At 39.0% G+C, this 16,591-nt stretch overlaps 1 protein-coding gene across 4 annotated transcripts in view; it reads right to left on the minus strand.

Annotated features, from left to right (window-relative positions):
- Window positions 1-16,591, minus strand: part of LOC131066366 (uncharacterized) — a 210,318-nt gene that overhangs the window by 83,987 nt on the left and 109,740 nt on the right. For all 4 annotated transcript variants that reach the window (XR_009111653.2, XM_058001115.2, XM_058001114.2 and 1 more), the window contains exon 4: window positions 7,101-7,161. Coding sequence is in view for 3 of the 4 variants with exons in the window: in XM_058001115.2 (XP_057857098.1) it covers window positions 7,101-7,161 (61 nt within the window). In the remaining variant the exon portion in view is untranslated. The remainder of the gene's footprint in view (window positions 1-7,100; window positions 7,162-16,591) is intronic.

Below are 16,591 nucleotides of genomic sequence, written 5' to 3' on the forward strand. Positions count from 1 at the left end.
TTTTGACTTTGAAAACACTGCAGAAGAGAGAAAGGTGAAGTATGCCTCTACTCGATTGAAGGGTCATGCATCTCTTTGGTGGGAGCACTTGCAAGTTGATAGGCAAAGAAGAGGTAAAGAAAAGATTAAGACATGGGATAGGATGATTGCTAGGTTAAAATCAAAGTTTGTCCTGACAAATTATCAAGTAGATCTGTTCCGGAAGTTGCAGAATCTGAGACAGAAGGAATCTAGTGTAAAGGAGTACACCGAAACATTTTACAAGTTGAACATCAAATCCGGACATGTTGATGATGAAATTGAACAAATTGCAAGATATCTGAATGGATTGCGGATGTCTATACACGGTGAACTCAGTATGATCAAATTAGAGAGTGTTGAAGAGGTTTATCAGTATAAAATAAAGGCTTAAGAGAATTGAATAAAAGGCATGAGCAAAGATAGAGAGGTAGAGGTGGAAGGTTTATCGGAGGAAGATTTCGAGGAGGAAGAGGAACTAGTACGGATCAAAACAAGGACAAGGAAGTAAGCAAAGAAGGTAATTCATACCGGAAGGATGATAGAAATTTCTACCGAAGGAGAGAACCAAATGGTTACCGGAATGAGAACTTTGGAAGACAAGACAAAAGGACATTTAGAGGAACCTGTTTTAAATGTGGAGGAGAAGGACATCGTGCATTTGAATGTAAGAAGTCAGAGACTACCAGAAGAGCGGCAGTGGTGGAAGAGAACCCCACCAGATAGAACAATAAACCGGAAGATGGAGAACTGTTGATGATGAGGAGAGCTTTGTGTCATACCGGAGAAGATAAAGAACCCTTACAGAGGAAGAACCTGTTCAAGACCAAATGTAAGGTATCCGGTAAGTGTTGTAAAGTTGTTATTGATAGTGGTAGTTTGGATAATCTTGTTTCAGAAGAGATGGTGAATAAGTTGAAATTGGAAAGATTAAAACACCCTAAGCCTTACCAGATAGCATGGATTCAGGATGAACATAAGTTGTTAGTAGGTGAACAGTGCTTAGTAAAATTGAAAATTGAGAATTACCATGATGAAGTTTTGTGTGATATTATGCCTATGGACATTTGTCATCTTTTGTTGGGAAGACCTTGGCAGTTTGATAGACAAGCAATACATGATGGAAGGAAGAATACATACACCATTGCAGCCAATGGGATGAAGCAAACCTTGTTGCCTTTGGAGGAACATTTGAAGAATGAAGTTTGTTCAAATACCAGAATCTGTCTTGTAGATGGAAGGAAGTTCATAGATGGACTGAGACATGAGAATGTATGTTTTGCCTTAATTCCTAAGAGGACTAAGAGACCGGAACCGGAAGGAGAACACCCGGCAAAGATAAGAGATTTGCTGACAAAATATGAGGACATCATTTCAAATAATGTACCTGATGGATTGCCACCTGTTAGAAGTATTAGTCATTGCATGGACTTAGTTCCCGGAGCTAGTTTACTGTTTACCTAACAAAGCTGCACACCGGTTGACACCGGCATAGAATGAAGAACTAAATAGACAAGTGCAGGAACTGTTGAAGAAAGGTTTGATCAGAGAAAGTTTGAGCCCCTATGCAATACCAGCAGTATTGGCACCTAAGAAAAATGGAGAATGGAGAATGTTGACTGATTCCAGAGCAATAAACAAGATCACAGTGAAATACCGGTTTCCCTTGCCTAGGATGGATGACATAATGGACTGTTTGAGTGGAACAAAGTACTTTACAAAGATAGATTTGAAGAGTGGATATCATCAAATCAAGATCAGAGAAGGTGATGAATGGAAGACTGCATTTAAGACCAATGAAGGATTATATGAATGGTTGGTGATGCCTTTTGGACTGACTAATGCACCGAGTACTTTCATGAGGCTGATGAATGAGGTTTTGAAGAAATTCTTGGGTAGATTTGTTATTGTAAACTTGGATGACATTCTGATTTTCGGTAAAACAAAAGAAGAACATTTGTTGCAGTTAAGACAAGTTTTGCAAAGGTTGAGAGAAGAAAAGTTACTGATCAATATCAAGAAGTGCACTTTCATGAAAGATGAGTTAGTCTATTTGGGCTTTGTGATATTTGAGGATGGTTTGAAGATGGACCGAAGAAAGTGAAAGCCATTGTTGAGTGGCCTACACCAGAAAGCATTGGAGAGGTAAGATCGTTTCATGGATTGGCTAGTTTTTACCAGAAGTTTATCATAAATTTCAGTTTAGTTTGTAATCCTATGACTGAGACCATGAGGGGAGATAGGAAGGAATTCAAGTGGACCACCGGAGCAAACAAAAGTTTTGAGTTGTTGAAACATAAAGTGCCTGAGCAGCCTATGTTGGCTTTACCAGATTTCAATAAGGTATTTCAAGTAGATTGTGATGCAAGTGGAACAGCAATAGGAGCAGTTTTGAGTCAAGAACAGAGAGCAATAGCATATTTCAGTGAGAAATTGAATGATGCCCGGAAGAGATATTCAGTATATGATCAGGAATTTTATGCCATAATTCAAGCCTTGAAGAAATGGAGACATTACTTGCTGCCTAAGGAGTTTGTGTTGTATACAGATCATCAAGCTTTGCAATATTTGAGCAGTCAGAGTAAGTTGACTCAGAGACATATGAGATGGGTAGAGTTCTTGCAGAGTTACACCTTTGTGTTGAAACATAGAAGTGGGAAATCTAACAAAGTTGCTGATGCATTGAGTAGGAGAAGGAATTTGCTGACAGAGATGAGAGTGACAGTATTAGGTTTTGAGGATTTGAAGACCTTGTATGATGAAGACCCGGATTTTGGTGAACCTTGGAAAGCTTGTAGAGAACCGGTTATGGTTGATAGGAGCAAATGGTTGGATTACTTCATTTAGGATGGGATGTTATTTAAGGGAGTTCAATTGTGCATACCTAAAAGTTCCATGAGAGAGAACCTGATAAAAGAGAAGCATAGTGGAGGTTTAGCTGGACACTTTGGCATTGATAAAACAGTTGCATTGGTAAGTGAGCAGTACTTTTGGCCCCAGATTCATAAAGATGTTAAGAGATATGTACAGAGTTGTAGAGTTTGTCAAGTAGCAAAAGGTAGTAGTCAAAATGCGGGATTGTATAAACCTTTGACAGTACCGGTAAGACCTTTGGAGGATATAAGTATGGATTTTGTACCTGGTTTACCTAAGACACCAAGGGGGAATGATTCAATATTTGTGGTAGTGGATAGATTTTCAAAGATGGCCCATTTCATACCTTGTAAGAAAACATCAAATGCATTGCATATAGCATACCTGTTTTTCAAGGAAGTGGTAAGATTGCATGGATTACCTAAGAGCATAGTTTCAGACAGAGACACTAAGTTTGTTGGCTATTTTTGGAGAACACTTTGGAAGAAGATGAAGTCGGATTTGAAGTTCAATTCTACTTTTCACCCACAGACTGATGGATAGACAGAAGTAGTTAAACGGAGTTTGGGAAATTGAGATGTCTAGTAGGAGATAAATCCGGAAGTTGGGATTTGATCCTTGCACAAGCAGAGTTTGCCTATAATAATTCAGTGAATAGAAGTACCGGAAAAACACCTTTTGAGATTGTTACCGGAGTGCATCCTAAAGGAATAGCAGAATTGAGAGACATTACCAATGAAGACTGGAAGAGTTCAGAAGCAAAAGAATTCGCAGATCACATGGAAACATTGCACATTCAGGTTAAACAACATTTGGAAGACATGAATAGCAAATACAAGAAGAAGGCGGATGAGAAGAGGAGACATAAGGAATTTGAGGTTGGCAATGAAGTGATGGTCTATTTGAGAAAAGAGAGATTCCCGGTTGGAACTTATAATAAGTTGCAGATGAAAAAGTTTGGACCCTGTAAGATCTTGAGAAATTTCAGTTCTGGAAATGCATATGAAGTGGAGCTACCGGATAGTCTAAATATTTCACCTATATTCAACATTGCAGATCTTCATGAGTACCATGAACCAGAATTCAGTGAGGACAGTATTGCAGACTTGGAGAAACAATTTCCCCGGAAAGAACCAAATCAAATTGAAGAGATTTTGGATAGTAGGATCGGGCGTAGTACCCGAAGCAGTCAGTACAAAGAATACATTGTGAAGTGGAAGAACAGACCAATGGAAGACTCATCTTGGATTTCTCAGGCAGAGGTGGACCGCCTTGGTTTTCCTCTGACCCCAGCAAAGTGAGAGGCTCACTTTCTATTAACCCCGGATGTCTGATGCAGGAGCATCCTCGGTTCATAGCAATCTTGCATCAACCAAAAACATTTTCTTTCCTATTTGCAGTTTCAGTTTTCCTTTCTGTGTGTCCCGGTTTTGGCACATCGACTTCCTGTGGAGTTGGATTCTTCTTGGAGACCTAATCACCCGTCTTGCTTTCTAACCGCATCTCATTTGGATCACTTTCCGGCAAGATATCGCTACTGGTTTCCTTGATAGTTTCTTGTTACCGGTTGCCTCATACCTATTTTGGTGATCTACCGGAACCCATTCCGATGCTTGCGGAGCCTTGGACGTTGATCTCGATAGTTCTTGACGTGTGGCCAACCTTCTACATTTCATCCTTTGGGATTTTTCGGAGGCTGACCTCATTCATTTCTGCACATTTGGGTTTTGATCCTTTTTGGGCCGATTTGATCCTTTGGATCAATATATATATTTGTAATCATGCTTTGCATTGTAGAAAATCATATCAGAGATAAAGGAGTATCAGATAGATAATGCTTAGAAGATGGATCTTTCAACTCAAGGTCCTTATGAGACCTATTCTACCAGGCCTATGTGCCGGTATGTTGTAACCCGGTTGTTGCCGGTTGGATGTAATTGACTTTTCATGCAATAAAACAACCTGTTCTGCACTTGCCTCCATCATATCTGTGTTTTTCTGTTGTATTAACTCTTGTTGACCGGTTTGGACTGATCTCTTTGAGGTCCCTCCTAGCCGGTGACTGCTTCAAACCTCCTTTACTTCATTTCACTTTTGACTTAAGACCGGGCCACTTTAAAGGGAAAAGTTAGGCAATTTAAAACAAAAGTGCCAAAATGTTCTTTTCATGATTTCACTTATGGTTTTCTTTTTAGGGAAAACTTCAGCGATACTAGGCCAATTTGTTAAAAAAAAACACTTTTCCTATCTAATCCCCCTTTTCACTTCACCTTTAACTTAACTTGTGGTCACTTTGAGGGAAAAAATTCAGCATTTTAGAAGGAAAAGAGCAAGGTGTTTTAAAACACCCCCCCTTGTTTCTTTTAACTTAAAATTTCGCATTTAAGGGGAAATTTCGGCGATTGAGGATGAAAGTGCACAAAGGGTGATTTAGCAAGGCTTGATATGAGAAAGGCAATTATGTTTAATCTTTGAAAATACCCAAACCCTTTCCTTTATTATTTTCATGGCATTTGGGAAATTTTCGGTTATGAAGGCATGGTGGAGGCTTCGATTTTTTTTATTTTTTATTTTAAAAGGCTTAGCACTTTGGCATACTCGAGATTATTTTTGGCGATATTGGGCATTGGTGGATGTATTGAAAGCCTATACTTTGATCCTAAAAGCCCAAACTTTTACCCCTTGCACTTCAGAACGAATATTGGACAGGATTTTACTGGCGATTTTGAAGACGGGAGAATGAATAAGGCACTTGAACTTATTATTTGCTATGTCCCAAGCAATTCAAAAGGCAGGATACTATCATGTTGTCCTCAGCGTTTTTCACGGGGTTTGCAGAGAGCAATGAATTCATAAAAAGTTTGGACTTTCTCTTTTTACCATATAAATATTGCCTTGCTCGTTTGACATTGGGCATATTTCTCAGCGGTAGGAGGCAAAAATAAGATTTTCCCCTTTCAAAGCAAAAACAGCCGAGTTTCGGTATTTTGACAGGGATATCTTCCGGTTTCTGAGGCACAAAAGAGAAAAACACTTTGATTTCTAAATCGACTCCCTCTTGTTGTCAGCATAAATTGCCTATTGTTATGTTTAATAATATTTGTTATCCGACAAGGTATTAATTAATTGTATTGAGTGGGTTGTCAATCTTGGGTGGTTATGTGTCAGTTGGTTGACAGTTGTGTACCTCTCGGCAACCATCGGGTCCTTTAATTATGCCATGTACTATCAAGGAAGGAAGATGGTATTGTCGGATCTAGTGTAATCCTTGGCCGACCATCTTTGGTCTCTTCTCTGTAATAATTGAATGTGCAAATAAAGATATATTTTTTGCCGTGTCTGGTACGCATTGTCATGTACATTATTATTTCCTGTACTTAATTTACCAGTTGTACTAGCAAACATTTTGGCACCGTTGCCGGGGAAGCAGATTTGACAGCATGCTAAGACTGCAAGAAAAGGGGGGGTTCTTTGGTGCTTTGGTCTGCATATTCATTGGGTTTGTGAAGACATTATGGGCTTCTAAAAAAATCGAACTCATCTTACCCAGATGATCAGCACCTGGCACTGCATTGGGACTACCACTCCTTTCTCCACATGGGCTAGCACACTACGAAAGGGGGGTCCCCGTCAAGGAGATGGGACAGTGGTGCAATACACACAACACTTCTCTTTAAATGTTCAGAAGCAATACAGCCCACCAAAACAGGCCTTGTCACAGTCAGCACCTAATTACAACCTACAGTCACATAGATACTGCTATTTAAAGATCATTAAATTCTCTCTTAAATGGCAATAAAGGCTGTTACAAAACTATAAAAGCATACCTTTCTGATAAAATGCAAGAAAAGATGGTATGTTTTTCATTCCATTGTACAGAGCTTGAGGTGTATATATCACACGCTATTCATTTTGCCAAGAAGACAGACGCCTTCTAAATATAAATATATTAAATCAAGAGAATAAGAATTTCCACATAGTATTCCTGTTCTTAGATATCCATTCTCTGCAGATTTTTCACTCTGCCATGATGTGACTCAGAACGCAAGAAATATACTCGTCTGTGAACTCTAGGTTCAAATTTCTCATGAATTTCAGTAAAGTGTGCAATCAAAATTCAACTACAAACATGAGTTTGCAAGCTTCTCTATAAAAATTAGGAGAAGTCCATTGTTTGGAAAAACATTAAGTAGTTAATGGAGTCTTACATGGCATTGTCCTTGTACAATCAGGAAAAGACAATCCTCCTTCAGAAATAACGTGAGACACCTGCAGAATCCATTGTGTGATGAACAGAATTTTGTATTGTTTCAAATTCTAGACAATTATTTATTTCAGACTGAAACTTCTGGACTTAAACCAATTATCTATTCTTATAGGAATATAAACTTCAAAAGTAAAATAATGCAGTTTATTTTAAGATTATCTTCTATCTACAAAATATGCCTTAGACTACATGATTGTAATATTTCTAATCACAAAAAATGTTGAAATGTGACAATTGATGAGTAAGTTCGAGTTTCTAATGATTGTTTACAGATAGAAATTGCAGGCAAGGCTACCTTCAAGATTGAAAATGAATAATAAACCCAACGAATCCAAGGCTAAGATAAACCACTGCTCTCAAGAAATCATTTGTTTTACAATAGACTTCTTCAATAAAAATTGTCCTTTCCAAGCTTTCAAGATATTTTTCAGAGTGTATATTAAAAGTTAAAAACATCTATAATATATTTATAGCTTCTATATCTTCTTAATTTAAACCTGTATAAAATTATTCATTTGTTTAGTACTAAATAATTAATAAATAAAACAAAAAAGAAACTTGTTTCATCCATCCCATCCCTTAGTTACAAACGTCAAAGATGAAAAGTCATAGGATTTTAGGTCAGCAGCTTCATCTCACAAAATCATTTTTTTTATTTTTACTTATTATCAGCTTAAGCATCATTCATTTACTTGTGGTACAGTTCAATAGTTTATCAAGATGCCTGCACTATAAATTTCCTTAAATAATTTCATTGTATGTCATATTCAATTGAATTTTAACATCAGTCTTGCCAATAGATGTCGAAATGTGTACTATTCTTGAGTCCATTGTAATAATTGATAATGGCACTAGCAATGCATGCAGCTTTAGGGTTTCACTTGCATTCACCTGGTTATTATTGATACAGAGTGTGGTTGAATCTCATCCAATTTGTTACACTCCTCTAAAACATTGAGATATTATTGTCTTCTCTCAACTCTGCATCTTGTTCTTCTTTTTAATAGTGCCTAAGATAATCTCATATCAAACAGAGAGACCTTTAAATTTACACAATAACTCGTAAGAGCTCAAAAAGTCAGACCTACATCATATGACCATATATGCAACCTAACCTAGAGATAACTACTCTCTACTAAAATGTTGATATGCAACATTACAACATGTTCAAAGTAAGCTTAAACTTCATACTCTATTGGAACCAGCTGAAGAACCATTGGCAATTTGTATAGAGGATGTGATTATATTAATAGATCCTGTAATTAGTTGAGAGGATCTTATTGTAAACATCTTAGGAGTTACTGAAATTGGATAAGTAGCTACCCTGATCAAACCAACAGCCATGCACCAGGAGTGAGAACTAGTACAACTACCTAGGTGACACAATCAGTTAGGATATTGCTAGGACCCGCTTAATAACCATTCCAACCAAATTGCAAATCTTTACAAACAATTTGAAATCTCTTAAACAATGTCCCCTCCTATCCAACCAGTGAAAGTCCTTAAAGAGTGGATACACTTAATTGTGAGTTGGGGTGACATCATCTCTTGTTGGAGTTTCTAGATTCAACTTTTCATGTTTAGCCTCAGGTAACCTTATGAAAACTTTTCCTGCAGGATTACATTCTAAGCAATCATTAAAAAAAATTGCACATGCATTTATTGCAAGCTTGAGGAAATTAATCTGATTTACATGAGATCAAAACTGGAAAAGCTTTGAAGAGGAAGTACTTATAATTCCAAATTACAGATAATATAAGATTGATCAATCCAATTTTTTACTTTCATTTCTGTAATGTCCCCTTATGTTAAAACTTGGGAAGAAGGGAACAATTAACTCACAAAATCAATTGTAAGAGACTTCTTTCCAAAATAACTCTAATAACACTAAGATAACTGACGCTACTTAATTACAAAAATGATAGATTATGATTTACAATTGATACCACTTATAATATGATGTTATATGATATATTATTTATCAATAAGATAAAGTATCACTGCTATCTCTGGCATATCGATGAAATTTATGCAAGGATAAGCTCTGCTATATATCTGATCTGCATTTCTGCTATAACAATATGAATTGTGCAATCAATGTTGTTGATAGCTTTCTCTGATATGGCACTAAGGAATATGCTAAAATCTGCTTCTATCACTTATAGTAATGATGTATCTGGCCGTTCCTGATCTATCTTTATAAGTATGCAAATATATTCAATATCGCTTACACCGATGTTATTGCTGTTTCTGATCTGTACCTTATATGTATGCAATTGTCTTCTCCCTATCGCTTATAGCGATAATATTGCTGTGTCTAATATGAACTTTAGAAATATGCAAGATGGTGGTGCTCTTCCTGATTACTTTCCTTAATTATATGCAACCTGATTTGCCAAAGGCGAGTGCTCACTTGAGCAATCCAATAAGGATGAATATGTAATAAGAAATAATCAATGATGTCTTTGAGAATGGAACTGATTCTCATTATATATCTTGCAAAATTGAATAGCTGCATCCTTTGATTTAAGAGACATATCTCTTAATCGTATCTCTTCATGAACATTCGTTATTTGTTCTAATCGCTGCCTAATTGGGAAACTCTTCATGGTAATCACACATCTTAGTAGATGATTAAATGGTGATTAGTTAATCATCATTTGGCATCATTCTTTGTCAGCGATGATGATGGCTAATCTTTATTTTGTTTATCCTCAATCTCTGATCGATGAGGATTGCTGTTAACCTATCCTTGATGGAAACATCGATGGACTATTTAATGCAATATCTGATCCTTCTTGATAAGCAATTGTTGATGATCTTGATGGACGATATGATGCACTTGATGTTAAATGTAATCTTATGGTCACATCGATATATGGAATTACTGTTTATCAAGATTGCCTGCTCGATGTCACTTAACTCAAGACCCAGATCATATGAAAGGATGAGTAGCATTTGGACAAATTTGATCACTTCATCTATGTATGCTTCTGTCAAAGGTGTCTTGCTCAATCTATATCAACTATGGTAAATAATCTCAACAACCCATCTCACTGTCTATCCTTCAATTAATGTCTTATGAAGATGCTTGATGAAAATCATGAAGTCTTATAAATAAGACAATTTTCCTTGATAGGATTATTGCTTCGGCTTTCATCTTTATATCACCCATAATGCAACTGGCTCTACCATCAAAAATATACAAACCTAACTGTTTGAACTATTAATTGCTATGTACAACTCTTACTTCTATTTGCTAACTTCGTGGAAGTGTCCAGGTCTGCCACACCTTGATCACACATGTTTTAATGCTGGATTGCTTTCATGTAAGGATGGGGACATCACAATTTCCTAGGGGAACAGGCAATTCATGAGTGTGGAGGATATTTTAGCAGGAATTTTATGTATGTGGTGGTTAGAAGCATATTATAGGTTGGTGACAAGGCACAAGTCTTTGGATATCACCAACGTAAATAACAATGAAATTAAACAAATGACATTCACACTTATCTCTTGCACTGTATCCCAATATGCTACCTCTCAACTATACTCTTGCACTATGTCCCAATATGCTACCTCTCAACTATCACCAATAGGTAGTCAGTTGAGATGGTTATACAACTATGCAAATAATGGATTCTGATATAAATTTTATGTACAAATTTTACGCAATGTAGTTTAGTTCAAAAATGAATGATGAGATAAGTTAGTGCTGCTCTTTAATGTGTCAGTCTTTACATTTTAGTTAAAAATAGTATAGATACTCATTCTATGTCATAGACATAGAGATGAGAGTGTAGTACAAAGAGTTAGCTAGGAAATTCAACACGGTTCAGAATGGAACTTGCCATTATTATTGAGATCACAATATATGTCGTTCTTAATATAATGCTCCTTGTGAACTAATCATAAATATGGAATATCACTTAGTATAATGTATGGGAATAGGTTTCGCAAGATCATGCATGCAAACTAGGAACTAAACCTATTTCACAATGATTACATTAGAAGGAGGATGGATCCACTAGGCTCAACCTCAAACTTATTAAGAAAGGATTGGGCACAAGGTGAATTCAGTACTCCTTGATTGAGTTGAATATGAGCTATGGAAAATAAGAGAATTGAATGTGAGTAGGGTTAGAAGGTGCAAAACTGACACTAAATAGCATAAACAAGTAAAATCAAAACTAATAATCACAGAACCAACCCAGATCAGGAAAGGGGATGCAGAGAGGAATCTATCACAGAAATCTAAGTTAAAATACATTGGACAATGGTGCCTAGGGCACCCCTATCCAAACAAATGAATTTCTAAGCACTGAACTGGATCTAGGCCTCAGAAACACTGCACAAGCTCCCTATCAAACCTGAACCTAAATTAGGAGGACAATGGCGCCCCAAGTGCCCTTGTCCAAGACAATGGAACTCAGAATGCCCTAGCCTAGGTGGTTTTTCATAAGCTTTTGAGAGGTCCTCTATCTCCAAAGCCTGAACACATTTCCATTTTCGTCTATGTCAGAAACCTGTAGCTGAACCTAAATTTGCACACGAGGAGAAAAATGGTGTTTGGGGGTTGTATAGAGGTTGACTAAGTCAAACCACGAGTTAGGACTCAACCCTTTCATGTGCCCGTCAGTTCTGCATTCAGTACACCATAAATCGCCTTCCTCGGTTTTGCTCGTGCTCCCCTTCATTGTTTTAAATTCTTTCATCATTTGCTCCATGTCTTTCCGGTGCGCTTGGACCTTCTTGTTGGATTCCCCGCCGCTGCTGCTTTCTTTTGAGGAGTCATCTTCATCGGACGAGGTTTTGTCCTTCTTCTTTTTAGATGTTTTATGTTCACTCTCCAGGTCCATCGCCCTGTTGTACGCATTGTCATAAGATGTGGGCAGTACAATCTTCATTTTTTTCCGAAGGGAAGGCCTCAATCCTTCCACAAACCATCTCTTCTTCAGCCCATCTACTGGCTAGCTATCCATCTTCCCCAACAACTCTTTTAGCCTCCGGCCATACGCGCGGACCGTCTCCTTTTTACCTTGTTTTGTACTGTAGATTTCAGCCACAATTTCATTATCGTCTCATAGTAGCCGAAACTCTGCTTGAAATTATTTCTGTAAGTTAGCCCATGTAGTCACCTTTTGTTTATCTATGTCGGAGTACCAATCAATGGCTACTCCCCTCAGTGTGGCCGGAAATTGCAGCACCCACTCTGCCTGGTCCACCACCCCATTGGTAGACCAAATGGTCTCACATGTAGGGCAATGCTGTACGGGTCTTCCTTCCCATCTCCGGTGAACTTCGGCAAATTTTGCCGATTCGCCATTACGTTCCTTGGCAGTGGCCCGATCTGCCCCTCGAAACTCGAATTTGACCCTCCAGGAACTCCTCCTTGTTGACGTGTCTGGAATCGCATTGCTGCAAACTCCATATGGCCAACGCAGAATAGAATAAACCAGTTGAGTATCCTATCCTCTCTTGAGATAAGGAAGTCCCTAATGCTATTTTCTACGTTTGATCAAAAGGGGACAACCTCAAGGTTTCGTTTGTCAGGTCTTGACTCCGGGATTTCTCAGTGGTTTGATGTGTTTATGCTGGAAACACAAGGGGGACTTACGGTGAGATAGGCGATTGATAGATGAGTTCCCTGGGATCTTTATGATCTTTCTTATCAAATGATTTCAGTTGAGTTGATACTGTTTTCAATGGGACTGCGAATTCTCTTGATAAAAAAAAAAGGGGAAAAGGAGGGAAGGATAGGGAGAGAGAGATACATGAAATATAAATTCTAAGATAGCAGATTCAGTAAACAGACTGACACCTCCAAATAACTAGACTAAGCATCACCAACTACTTGAGCACAATATTCGCATAAATCTAGTGCAATCTTCAAAGGAAAATAGGATTTTCATGTTATCAAGTACAACATTAGAACTTTTACATTCATAGTGAGTATTCAATAACCGAACTAAGCATGTGAAAGGTTCAGATTAACCATGCAGAGAGAAAGGCAATCAGCCATTCCCTAATGGTGTGAACTGCGAGGATTTTGTCGGATGTTTGTTTGAAAATGCTATATAAAGGAAATAAACATAACTGAAAAAATTTCTAAATTAATGAAGAAGGAGACCATGCACTCACAAGGAAATTTGGAAACAGTCTTAACTTTGCATTAAATCCTGTAAATTTCGCCAGAGCCTTTGCAACAATTCAAGAACTTCTCGTAAAATAAGGGAAACCAGTCCCCTTTAAATAGGCTCCAAAATTGGATAAATGGCCCAGATCTAATCTAAACAAGTGGGCAAGATTCATCCATAAAACATGGTTGCCCATATCCATAAATGAGAGGCAAATATCAACAACCACCCCAAAATGAGTAATAACTACCCAAAAAGGATAATTAAAACTCATCCAAAATTATCCAAAAAGGTGCATTCATAAAGTTTTACATTTTAGTTGACTTGAAAGTCAAATATGACCCATTTGGCTAAAAGTGCACTTTTCAAAATTTAAAAAGGAAAAAAGTGTATTTTTAGGAAAGCACTTTTTCTTTTCCAGTTTCAAATCCTTTTATCAAAAACTGACTTTCTTCATGCAAATATTCCCGCCAGAGATCTCGACCTGCCGCATGCTCCTCACGAACATACTCCTGGAATCTGATACATAATTGGAAAAGCAGACTGAATGGAGGCATAGGAGGATGGCGAATTTTATATTGCATGCCTTCGAGGTATTGGTCTACCTGCTTCAGACCATCTTGCCAACTGGAACGATTACGCTCAAAGCACAACATGTCCGAATGGAATTGACCGGCAAAGCCTAGGTCCTTAGTGGAATAAGTGATCTTATTTGTTCCCAATCTTTCCTCCCAGTCTGGCGGTATCACTTCATCGGATTGGTCATTTACCCATCCCGAAACCATTGATCGAAGGATTATCTTGCCAAGTTCCTGCATGGTTTTCAGAATTACCTCGCATGCATTGTGTTCTCTATCGATGATTTCCTTCGCATCATTCTTCATGTTGATAGTTCAGTACCATTCCTTAAGAGTGCTGATGTTATGAGGATCTAGGATGGTGGGTAATGTAGGAATCTGTGCATGGGTCCAGAAAAGAGCGCTCATGAGGGGAAGAGTAGTGGCAGCCACTTCCTGGATGTGGAGGGATTCCCTCTTTACCTCTAATAACTTAACCAAAGTGGTTTCTCGGTGGCGAGCCATTTCCTTCACTTGCTCAAGGATTCGTTCTCCCCTTCTTCTGATGCCTTGTATCCATTCCTTGACGGCCCTTGCGGTGTCCCGTACTCCTTCAAATTCTGTTGTGGTCCTCTGTGCCAATGCTGTCAGGGGGATGTGGGATTCGGAGGCATTGTGTAATGGTCTCAGGAGTTGATCGATGTACCCTTCGGCCTACTCAACACGAGCCTGATACATATCCTTCTCAGCTATTATCTCTTCAAGTTGCCTAAGTATGTTCTGCACTGAATCCTTGAATTCTTCTTTTTCTTGCTCCTTAGTGGCTCGTCCAATGGGGACAGTCGTGATGCTATAATCTGCCAGTGTAATTTGATCTGCTGGCTTGTCTATAGGCGGGGTGGCAATGTGAAGAGCATAGTTCCTTTGATCATCTTTAGTCATTCTAGAATATGCTTTGGGCTTTTTCTTCCCCTTAGCTTTAGCTTGGTCTATGCGCGAGAAGATGTCCTCCAAATCAATAGGTGGTTTGGTGGCGGCCTTGCGCTGGGCTCTGGCAATTAACCATTCCTGAGGTACAGTCTGGGCTGACACTATGGTTAAATTTTCACTCCATTCTTTGATGTTTTCAGCCGTCTCATCACAAATTTGCAGCTGTTCTATTACCGGAAGGGTGGAGGAGGTGCCAAGTCCTTACTTGCAGTTGAACTTTCTCCCACTTCACTGGACAATTGTCTGGTGCCTTCATGTGATGGTTGCTCTTCAGTCCTTTTGAGCTCGCGGGTCTCCTCTACCCTTTGCTCTCCTTCAACGGTAGAGTCATCTTTGGTTGTACTATGGAGCAGCAGTTCATGGCGGCTCTGTTGGGTGGGTTCATGCACTTCAATCCCTTGAAAGGATGGAATCTCTCCTTCCTCTATTTGGTTACCCGATTGGGTTGATCCAATGGCCCTTAGCTCAGCTTCTAGCATGTCGGGTGCGGGAGGATCATCAGTTCCAAATGCATCAATGTCACTTTGAGAAGGCGGAGCAGGTATATAATCTAATTCCACTACATCGTCGGACGAACTAGGGTCCTTTGACGATGAAGTGACCTCTGGTCTTCTTATAGGAATTTTTTCCCTTCTCGTTCTCTTGGACGTCCAAGTCCCTCTGCAAGCCTTAGCCTTTTTCCTCTTCTCAGGTTTCTCAATTTCTTCTCTAGGTGCACTGGACGTTCCTTCATCTTCGGAAGACTAAGAATCGAGGCTACCCATTAAGTGGTAAGTGAACTGGACTCCCTCATGAATTAGCCTCTCAATCTGTTGATGTAACCATTGGTCTGTATATCTTGCTGGGGCTGCCATGACTGCCTCAAAATCAATGATCGGGTCCTAGGACCAATCCACGCCTGGCAAAAGATGCCTTACTGCCTCAAATTCCCGGACTTGGAGGTAATTCCCTAAATCTGTGAGTTGATCTGGGACCCGACGATATTCAAAGAGCCGCATTTGCTGCACACTCAACCTAGAATATTCACGTCTCCGGACTTCGTAGTCATCAGAGCAATTTTTCCAATAGTCTTCAGCTGATTCCTTTGCTTTGTACCGTCTGCCATAGGCTCTCTTTGCCAGATTATCGTGATCAAAATATTTTCTCGGAAAATGCTCTTGTAGGCCATAAGAGGCCAACTCTGCAAGGGATTCCTTTGCTAGGGTGGGGGTCTTCAGATGGGCATCCTGGTTGCCTATAATCATGGGGAATGCGAATCCAACCTGCTTGCTTTCTCTGAGTAAGATGCTGGTCGTACGTGACTGCCGTGCAACCTCCATAAGAACTACTTTGTCGGTTGGGTACTGTGGAAGTCGGAGAGGGGCACCGTCAAAGCCCGCTATTCGGATATAGGAGAACCTTGGGAACTGGATGAACCAAGCTGTAATGTCCCATTCTTATTGATGCTCTTTCAGTGGTCCATTAGCCTATTCCTGAGACTCGTAGGCTAGGTGGAATGAGGAATGAGGGTCTAGCATTGATGAAACAAGGACTTACTATTTTTAGTACATGGAATGGCCATTTTGATGTTACTATACTACTAAGCTCTCCATGTTCTGCCTCTAGACGCGATGATCATGCTTTTCTGAGCATTAGTTCTTGACTTACTATTTTTAGTAAGTGGCAGTGTGGCACAATTCTATTATTGGCAGTAGATAGGGTTCTGATTCTGTAGCAGTTTTGGTGGTCGTCCTGACTCAGTTTCATCC

This window comes from Cryptomeria japonica, chromosome 3, assembly GCF_030272615.1.
Source record: "Cryptomeria japonica chromosome 3, Sugi_1.0, whole genome shotgun sequence".
In the NCBI taxonomy this organism is placed as follows: Eukaryota; Viridiplantae; Streptophyta; class Pinopsida; order Cupressales; family Cupressaceae; genus Cryptomeria; species Cryptomeria japonica.